Source organism: Vanellus vanellus, assembly GCF_965231255.1.
Source record: "Vanellus vanellus genome assembly, chromosome: 3".
Classification (NCBI taxonomy): domain Eukaryota; kingdom Metazoa; phylum Chordata; class Aves; order Charadriiformes; family Charadriidae; genus Vanellus; species Vanellus vanellus.
This window is the reverse complement of record NC_138907.1, coordinates 126528513-126538598: the sequence shown is the minus strand read 5'-3', so window position 1 is coordinate 126538598 and position 10086 is coordinate 126528513. Positions and strand designations below refer to the sequence as shown.

The following is a 10086-nucleotide window of genomic DNA, read 5'->3' as shown; positions in this document are numbered from 1 at the left end:
AGGGTGTTCACTAAGACGCAAACCCGTGATTTAACTCGAAACAAGAGATTCCAGCACAGAAACAGAATTTGAGAGATGTGAATGTTCAGACACCGAGCGGGTTATTTGGAAATGTCAAGACAACCACACAACCCTCGGCAGGTGACCGTCTAGGCTTTGCCATCATCGGAGGTGGCAGCATCTCCTTGCGGTGAGAAGGCTAAGCTAAACCACGATGCTCTGGCTACGCTCTTGAATTTCCTCTGGTGGTGTTTCTCGCCATGTACTTACAGTAGAGGGTGACACGAGACAGTTTTTATCAGCAGTTCCCCACATGTACCGAGTTGAAGAATTCTCAGCTAAATCACAACAACAACATCAACAAAAATACAAAGCACCAAATCATCTCAAGACGTGAGTCAGTTTACAGGTTATTACCGTTTGAAGAAGTTTGTTGGTTGTTTTGTTGTTGTTTGTTTGCTTTTTTTTTTTTTTTGTATCCCGATTTTCATGTTTTGTTTTCCTTAAAAACAAAACAAAACAAAACAAAAATCAAAACCCCAAAACCCCAAAATGGAACGAAGGATGCTTTACAATCACTTTAAGGCTCGCACCGAATGAGACATGAGATCTTACACGAGATTACAAATAATACATGTATGCCTTTCACAGCCTTAAAATGATACAGTAGGTCAAATTATTTTGCCAGTCACTGATCAAGTATTGTGCCTTTAAATTGACTCGCTTTTTGCTACTATGCTGAGTTTTATTATTACTGAAAGAGTTATTAGATATGCGTAAATGTACTTTAGTATAATGGTTTTTGGTATACAATTTCGACGTTTGCGGATTTCTTACTTTCCAGAAATCACGGTGGCGGGCCTTATTCTGGGCTCAGACGGTTGTTATTTACTCCACTGAGGACAGTGGCGCTTTAGCGTGTGCAATTGTTCGAAACAAGATCAGATACTGTATTACCATATTAATCTGGTGCGAAGCGGCCGGCGCGTGTGGCCCCTTCGCACGAGGAAAGCCGTTAGGCGGTGGGATGGCGTTTATAACCCGACTTGGTCAAGTCTCGCCGGCTTGGCCAAATGGCGTTATAAACGCGTTGCCAAATTGAGTTACAGACCTGATTTTGTCTTTCAGCTGTTGGGAAAAATCAAACTCCATGGGGGGTGTCTCGGCTTTGCTTTCTCGTCTTTAGACATTTGGGTTTTTTTTTTTCTGCTAAATCCAATAAGAGCGACAAGATTGTTTTTCATACATTTCTCTCTTTTTGTTGTTGTTGTTCATTTTTTAATTTTATTTTCTTTTTTTTTTTTTTTAATTTTAAGGTTTGTATTTCAGTTGGTTGTTTTGTTTGTTTGTTTTTTTTTTTCCTGGCATATAATCGTCAAAGAGTTTTGCATGAGAAAGGTGACAGTACTTAATGAAACTCAGCACCTAAGGGCATAAGGCAGTTGTAGGTTTGTTTGTTTGTTTTTTTTATTTTTCAATCAGCACCAATCCCATAAATAATGTTCTACACTTGGTGTACGGTATAAAACTGATGTGGAGATGCCTCCTTCTCCACCTGTGAATCCTAGGTGTGGAAGTTGAAATACTGTTTCTTGTGTGTAAAAAACAAAAGAAAAGTTTTTCTTTTTGTTTTTACTTACAAAACATAGAGAATATCTTTTTTTTTTTTCTTTTTATACATACAGCAACCAGAAAGAAAGCTTATCTGAAGGTTTGTGTTTGTTTCATGATCTGTGTTTACCGTAAACAAAAATAAGGTCCCCTCTTTTACTTTTGCTTTAAGGAGCTTTTAAAGTGAAGATTCATATTGTAGCAACTCATATAAGAGAGGTCCATCTCTATACCTAATACCTACAGCTGTGGGGGTGACATACTGGAGGATGTTGATAGTTCTTCTTAACCTCCTGTCTACAAAATGAGCATCCCATGCCGGATATCTTTTTCTTGGGATGTCAATCTTAATGAGAGGCCCCTCTGGGGGGTAGGGTCGCCCAGATGGAGTAGATGGTACCATTGCTCTCACCTGGAAAACGGGCAAGCAAGTGTCAGCTGTGAGTTCCTCCTGTTGCTCCGTGACCGCTCTGGTGGGCGTAGCCTGGGCCCCCCGGTACCCAGGGGTTTGGGGTGCCATGGGCTCAACATCGGGGGGCAAAGGAATGCCCCAGAGCAGCTCGGCGCAACAGGAGCTGGCAAAGATCTTAGCTCTTGGCCCCATGGGATGCAGCACACCATAATATAACAGCATCAAAGCTATCCCAGCAGCAAAGCTAAGAAAGACACAACACAGTGCTGGCACGGCATATGAGTCAGTAGTGTCAGGATCTCTGTAAAAATACCAAAGGAGCGTCAAGGCAGCGTTCTCCGTCAGGACTACCGTGTAATACGCAAACATTCTGTATCGAGTCCGCCCTTCCTTGACATTAAACCAGCAGAAAATGTACACAATCCCTACCACCATGTTGAAGAGGATCTCCTCCCACTTAGACATGCAGAAATCTGTCCCACCATGGATGATCCAGAAAGCCATGGCACACCAATGGACCACTACAAAGATCCCAAAGTAGAGCTGGAAGATGGAAGCAAAGAGAGCAAAAGAAATAACTCGGGATGAGATGGTGAAGAGGCGCCAGAAGACATGGATGAGGGCCCCTCTGTAGCTCATACTCTTCTTGTCGTCCCTAGAGTCCCGAAGAAGCTTGTGATAGGAGGCTAGCACCCAAGCCAGGGACATCAGGGAGGCCACAGAGGACACACCTGCCGGAAGACACACAGATCCACTGAGTTAGACAGGAGGTTTGGTTGAAAACATCATCTGCTCACTAAATTATTGCATCTGGGGCAGGCTCAGCAGCCCAAAGGTTCAACTCACGTCAGGTTGTCCTTACAGTCTAGAGGAGAGAAATACAGAAATATCAGTATGGGAATTGGAAACAATCCTGTATTCAGGAGTTCTCTGACACAGCACATTATGCTCATCTTCATGAGCCGTTGGCTCTGCCACCCCACCCCAGCTCTTCTCTTCTTACAGGGAACAGCCTCTGTCCTCATCCTTATTAGATCCATATTTGAGAATTTGAAATCCAGATCCCATCTAAACACTGCAGCCCAACTGTGAAGGGTACTTTCTGTAGAAAGGGGTCTATCTTCGAGATCACCATCGCAAGAGCAGGGCATCTATATTCCTTGTAACTACATGGATCTTTTTTATTCTAAAATTCTTTCATACAAGCAACATTCACATTGACTTTCACTTGATTCTGCCTTAATCAGGAATCCCCATTTGCATTTGCCTTTGGGAATAATAGGCAGTTGGTCCGTTTTCTTGTCACCCTGTGGTCCCACGCAGATGAATATAAAATATGGGGAACATCAAGACTCTTCAATACCCTCAAACGGTCCCAAAACAAAGAATCTGATCCCTCCAGCAACTCCCCTGCCCCGGTTCCAGGATGGACTGAAGATCTATACGGCAAGTAGCTTATCTCCAGCCTTGTCTCCTGGGTGGACCACAGATCCACCCAAGTGGCAAACCCAAGTGGCAGTCATGTCTCCAGCCCCATCTCCAGCCCTGTCTCATTCTGTGTCTGGTGGGACTCCCTGGAGGGACCTTGGATCTAGTCCACCCCCTTGCCTTGTCTGGGACTGCTGAGGGAGCCGTTACCATCACGCAGCTCTGCCCGGTGCACTCAGACCCTGAGGCACTGCTCCCCTCAGCGAGGGCATCGCCTGCCCTGGCGTCACCCTCAGTTCCCAACTCATCCCCCTGCGCCCTGGCATGGGGCGGGCACCCCATGATATTCCAAAGGGGCCTCATCTTATTCCCCATCACAACCAACACTTAAACTATTTATTTCCTCCAACGGATAAAAGAGTGCCCCGTCACACTTCAGGAGCTTTTAAAAATACAATACCGTTGATTATCGCAAAGGTAAATCGAACAACTCATTGAGCAAAGCGTCATAACAAAAATTAATTGACACATTCCCGGGAAAAGAAAAGGCCACTGGCATCTCATTCCTTCGCTCCCACTGCTGCTCACTGGACAATGGCTCTGCAGGTGAGGGAAGAGGTGATGGACTAAGACCCATGTTGGGGAAGCTAAATAATTTGGTAGCTATACTTTGATTGGGCCTTTGCCAAAGATTTCTCCGGGAGCATCACCTATAAAATCTAAAGGAAAAATGCCAATGGTTTCAAGCACAAGAAACAATAACAAACGCCCCTCCATCTCTGATGTGTGATGTACCAGAAAACAAGTCCAGCTCTATTTTGCTTTTACTACTTTAAGAAAACCCAAGGAGCAGCTTGCTGCAGCTGCTCAGGGTTAAAAAGCTAAAATGTCTGAAACCCCTAAATTTCTTCTTCTTCTGTTTCCTTCTCACTTTTCCCTCTGACCACAGGGACACCCGGCTCCCACTGGGATGGAAGGAAGATCCGCTGGCTCTTCAGACCTCACTCTAGAGACTTTATCTTCTTCTTTTTGAGGAGCCCACCCCACCGTGCGGTGGGGTTAGATTTCCCCCCTTCCAGCCTAGCTATGTCTGGAGGAGAGGTGCTGGAGAAGGTGGCCAGGAAGGACGGCAGACCTCCATCTCTGCCCCTCATTGAAATTCGCCCAGCCTGCATTTCCGACAAAACTACGCCTTTCCACCAGCTCTCAAGTCTCTCTCACAATACCTTTCCTTCGGGCTCACATGTGCATTCGCATTCCAGACTGAATTTTAAAAAGCAACAAACCACAAACCAGTAAGATCAATGGCCTTATCAAAGAGGGAAGTGTTAGGCCACCATCATTAAGAAAAAACACAATTTTCCCCAAGTTCTAAGTCCTCAATAGCAAACACTTGCATGTACGACTTGGGGACTCTAATGGATGGAAACTTCTGAAAGTGAACAGCCTCAGCCCCAAACAGCTGTAGATTAGATTTATTTTTAACCTACCAGATGTATTACATTCTTGGTAGACGTAGCGGTCTTGGAAGGCTGAGCAATACCCCACAGTTCTTAAGGGAAGTGATGCTACGCGTATAAGTACTGTTTGTTGCCGTATCTTCTAGCTATTTCAGTTAAAAAACTTCCCATGATTAGCAGAAAGAAAAAGTCATGTATTGCCTTATTTTAGTGCTGTTATACTAGAAACTTGTACGGCATTAGATGTACCTGTATACTGAAACTCAAGCAGCGCCAATCCGCAAGAGACAGATGTGTCACACTGGCTTAAAAATGTTTCTGTTGGGTTCATTTATTCTAGAACGGAGAGGGGAATAAAACACACCAGAAACAAAAGCCCAGTATACACATAAAGGCTTTTTCCCACCGTAACGTTTGCAGTGCAGAAGCCTACACTAATCACAGCCTTTGCTGTAAATTGCACAGGGCTGGCTGAGAGTACGTGCGTTGAGTCACTCGCATTGCACGGTACCATGCCTGCTGATAGTCATCTGAACGTCTCCTTGAGTCAACAGAGAGAGGCAGACACCCCCAGAAAGTGATTCACCCTGTCCTAAGATCCACGTGTGGGACAAGGTGGTGGTGGTGGGGTTGACTCACGCTCCCAAAGTGTCTGTCTCCATCCCTTGACAGGGGAGTGCGGGGACTTGAGAACACCAGCAGTCAGGCGGGATGAGTCCTACCCTTGCAAAACAGTTCGTTGCCTCCTCATTTGCACTGAGATCTGAGGAAAAGGGGGGATGAAGTATCTCTAGACATTGTGACATATTCCTGCCTTCGTTTAAAAATTCACAACTCCGTGGCGAATGCGAATTTTGGCATCCTAGTGATGAGCAGGAATCTGAACCTGGGCGTCAGGGGGGTGCGATCAGTAGGTGGACGTCAACAGGTACCATGGAGCAACATGAAGATTTCTGCAGTACTTACTGTGTTGCCACAGAAATTATTCCCTGGATATTTCATACAGAGCTAAATGACAAAGCACACCTTGGCTTTTGTCATCTTGACCATGAGTTTCTTATTCCCATCTTTCTCTGTTCCTTCCAGCCTGTGAAATCTTCATACAATGTACAGTTCTCACAGATCGTGGGATAAGTTTTCCCCTTCTTTACCACTTCTCCAGGCCTTATTTCTAAGCAACTATAGAGAGCTCTCCAATTATAACTAGGACAAAAAGTCCTGATAAGTTGGATCACATGGGAAGTACTTTTTTATTTGGATTTTGACTTTTGCACATGGTGACTGACGCACCTTCATCTGGCATGAGTGGGTTTCAACTCCCTTCCAAGGTTTGTTTATCAAAGGGTTGGGGCTGGTTTAAAACTGAAGTCACTTCAATAAACCCACTCCCACTCCTCCCACTCTGTGCTTAGTCTTGGGAGTGGAAAATACCCACCATATACTGACACATCTGTGTGGGCACTCACATGTGGACATCATCTACCGTGGGGCTGGAAGCATGGCTGCATCTGTGGGATCTGCATCCCACCTGCCCGTAACAAGTCAGAGTGGCATTGACTGGGGTTATCTTCAAACTCTCTGTATCAGGCTGTGCAACAGCCCTTGGACTCCTCCTGTCACCTGCGAGGAAGCAACCAGTGACTCACAGGCCGTAGTCAGCATCATTGAGGACTCAAGCCCATGTGTTTTGAATGACACATCACAAGAATTAGCTCCCCAGGTCCTTTTAGTAATGTGTCCTGAAGTCCGTACGGTGAGACATCTCCTAACATACATTCAGCACGGTGAGGGAGAGCTCTTTAATGTCCCCATTTGACAGAAGAAGCACTGAGATTTGAAGGATTTATCCAAGGTCTCATATAAAACCCACGCTATAGCAGGGAATAGACCTCCCTCACACCACAGTGCACCTTGCCAAGGCATTTCAGACAGGACTCAGCTCCTACTGTAGAGATTCACCTCGGGGTGTCTGTGGGTGAGTGATGTCTCTTACTTTACTCAATGGAGAATCAAGACTTACTGCAACCACCACAGATGGGAATCCGGCAACATTTGAGATGCTCTAGGATATCCCAGACCTCCACGTGGAGCTGGCAGATGTGACAAGCTTGCATACAGAAGACAAGAACATTTTTGAGCTGGGGGCTGGAGGGAGGCAGGGTACTCAGGGCATCTCAGATGACACCAGGCAAAAGTCAATCAAATTGTTTCTGTAGTCATTACGGCCAGCGCAGCCATGCTGTACAAAAATCGCCTTTTAGACGCCGTGGTTGTATTGCCTACATCTCCACTGAATGCAAGGGAAGCTTGGGCACCCCCATCACGTGGAGACACCACCATTGGAAACGCCTTTGTTTAGGTGTCTGAATCTGGAGCTGAGCTGGCCCATCATCTTGAACTGCCTTGACGCTGACTTCTTGCCTTAGTAATTCTGCCTTTTTCGGGGGGAGCTAATGAACAGTCCTCAGTGGTAAACACACGTGGCACGGAGACTAAGCAACGGTAATCGGCGAAGAGAAATGAGAAAGCAGTAGGAGATAAGGCAGCTACATAAAAGGTGAAACTTTCTGAGAAGAGAGTTGGACCAAGGAATAGAGTGTCTGAGAAGGGGAAAGAAGAGCCATCGCTTGGGATCACGAAAACATGAGAGGACTAGAGTACAATGCAGGTAACGGTCTGACACCAGAGGAGAGGAGCATGAACCACCCTGAGCCCACGCGAAGCTCCTGAAGCCTTGCTGAAGCTCGCAGGGGCCGGCTGAATTTCAGCCTGTTTCGGTTTTCATCCTCTAGTTCCTACTGATGGCTCAGAAAAAGAAAAGGCCATCTCAGAAATATAATGAGGGTCTTTGAAAAATCCGCATCCACAAGACAGACTCAAAACAATGACTCCCCTTAAATTGCCATTGCTGTTTTTAAAGCCCGTATACGTGCAGGAATAAAAACAGTGCATGGAAAGCCATCCCAGTCTATCTGGCCCATTCGTGCTACGCATTTACGCGTGGTTTTACAACAAGTCTAATAAAAGCTGCAGACAAATCACACACACACACAAAAATGAATATTTAAAATGAACAATATATCCGTTTTTCCCTTTCTTGCAGTGCTGTTCAGCTGAGGGGAGAGGTTTTTCACTAGGGGCACGTACCGTTTTCATCACGAATCCAGCTGCAGGTTGTACAGGCTGTAAGTAATTTGAACGCACTCACTGCAGCATATTCCCTAAGTATTTACTGTGGTGCCTGTCCCTTTAAAGCTGAAAACGATGCCTAAGCGGTGCTCTATTTCTTTTTTGACATTAACTCTCCTGAAGACTCTACTAAAACGAAATGGGAAGATACCAACATTTCTCCCGGGTGAGCCGGACAGGAAATATTCAGTGCGACACGAAACCTTCCGTCAACCCCTGTGCGCGGCCAGCGCTTGCTTAATGCCAAGTGCCACGTCTCGGTTCCTCCCCATCACTCGCTGCCTGCTCAGGTCTCTGTGCGGTGAAACCTGTTATCATGTTTTCCCCTTTGGGTGGCATGTTCCTCCCTGAAGCTCAGTGCCAATCTAGGAACGGGTTTTCGTTTTGATGCACACGGAGTGAAAGTGCGTTTATATACAAAAGAGATGGAGACAGATTCTGCTGTGGCAATAACGTTGCCTGGAAGTTGCTCCCCCTTGCTTTTTAATCTGTTTTTATTTATTTGCACCGGAGTAAAAGGGGTCAGAATCAGACCCCGGCTCTGATTTTCATTTGTTCCTGCTGGAGTTTGACGCTTGATCTTTCTTTTTTCTTTCCTTTTGGGAGAGGGAATGACTTCTTCTTCTTTCCTTTGTTCTCCCTCTTTGTTTTTCACTTTGAACATGGAGGAACGTTTTGCCATTCATTTTCCTCATAGGACTTCAGGACACTTCCTTAACCAGTTTCTCCAGTGTGCCACCACTCCATTATGGCAGATAGGGTACTATTCTACTTACGGTGAACATCACTTACCGGTCTGACCCGGGAATGGCCTGCCCACATCTGTGTGACACCTCTGTACTCTACTGAGAGCTGGAGTGACCAGGGATGAAAAACCAGAGCCTGACACTGGGAAGAGATGTTACAGCGGTGTCCTGTCCTTCGCTCTTTTCTCATGAAAAATGTTTTGATTTCGTTGGGCAAAGGGTGAGTTTCAAATCCTCAGCATCTGCTCCTTTGCTAGGGATATCTTCTGAGACCTTCCTCCAAGGAGCATACGCAGCCCCGTTCTCCCCAGGACCTGACTCCCACAGGACACAGCCTCACCAGTTCATAAGAAATAGACGACTGCTGGTGACTGCTTGGGAAAGGGGAGAAGCAAAGGTAAGTAACTCAATTCAGGGACCAATCTCCAAGTAGATCTGGACAACAAGAAGAGGGTCTTCTACTACTGAATCCCGCTGGGACTTCCTGACCCAAGACTTGCTTTGAGTTTCTATACAGGACTGTCCGTGTCCAAGCTAACGCATGGAGGGTTCTTCCACATCAGACCAGAGGAACATCCATGTTCCCAAACCTTTTATTCTGAGAGTGAGAAAGTCCATAGAAAGGCAACTTCAGAACAGCTTGCTCACATGGAGAGCTGCCCTCCCACCCTTTGCCAGTTAAAGGCTGGCTCATGTCCTGAAATGTGAATACTTCCTAAAACCTTTTCTTACTGTTCAATTAAGATGTCCTCACTGACCCCAGAAACACTGGATCTCTTTTTAGTTCCCCTCCAGCCTTTGCCTCAGCACTGCCTTGAGGAACTGAGGTCCACAGGTTCACTACAGATTGTGTTTCAAAAGGACTTGCTTTTCTCCCCTTTCATCCTGCTGCCTTTCAGTTCTCCCAAATGCCCCTTTTCTCTACTGCTAGAAGAGGTGACCGGCCACATTCATCTGATCTGTGCTCTCATTATCTCAGCTGCTTCTGTCATGTCTCCTCCTATTCATCTCCTCTGTGAACTTGGGAGCTGCCAAACTGGCTCAGGCCCTGGGGCCATTCAGTCTTGCATCTTCTCCTGGATGCAAGCCAGCGACTGATCCTTCTGCGGGAGGCACCAGGCTCCCAAGGCCAAGCAGAAATGGGATAATTTGCCCTCTGTTTTGGATTATCCTTAAATACCCTCAACGAAGTGTCAAATCTCCTGTTGAAAAAGTTGGCTATTACCCATCACGTAAGGAT

The 10086-nt window shown here is 46.0% G+C and overlaps 1 protein-coding gene across 1 annotated transcript in view; it reads right to left on the bottom strand.

The window, feature by feature from the left end:
• Window positions 1-742: 742 nt before the first annotated feature.
• The window catches only part of XKR6 (XK related 6), a 210490-nt gene continuing 201146 nt past the window's right edge, over window positions 743-10086 (bottom strand). The window contains exon 3 of the mRNA XM_082480886.1: window positions 743-2754. Within this exon, the coding sequence (XP_082337012.1) occupies window positions 1790-2754 (965 nt within the window). The 3' untranslated portion in view covers window positions 743-1789. The remainder of the gene's footprint in view (window positions 2755-10086) is intronic.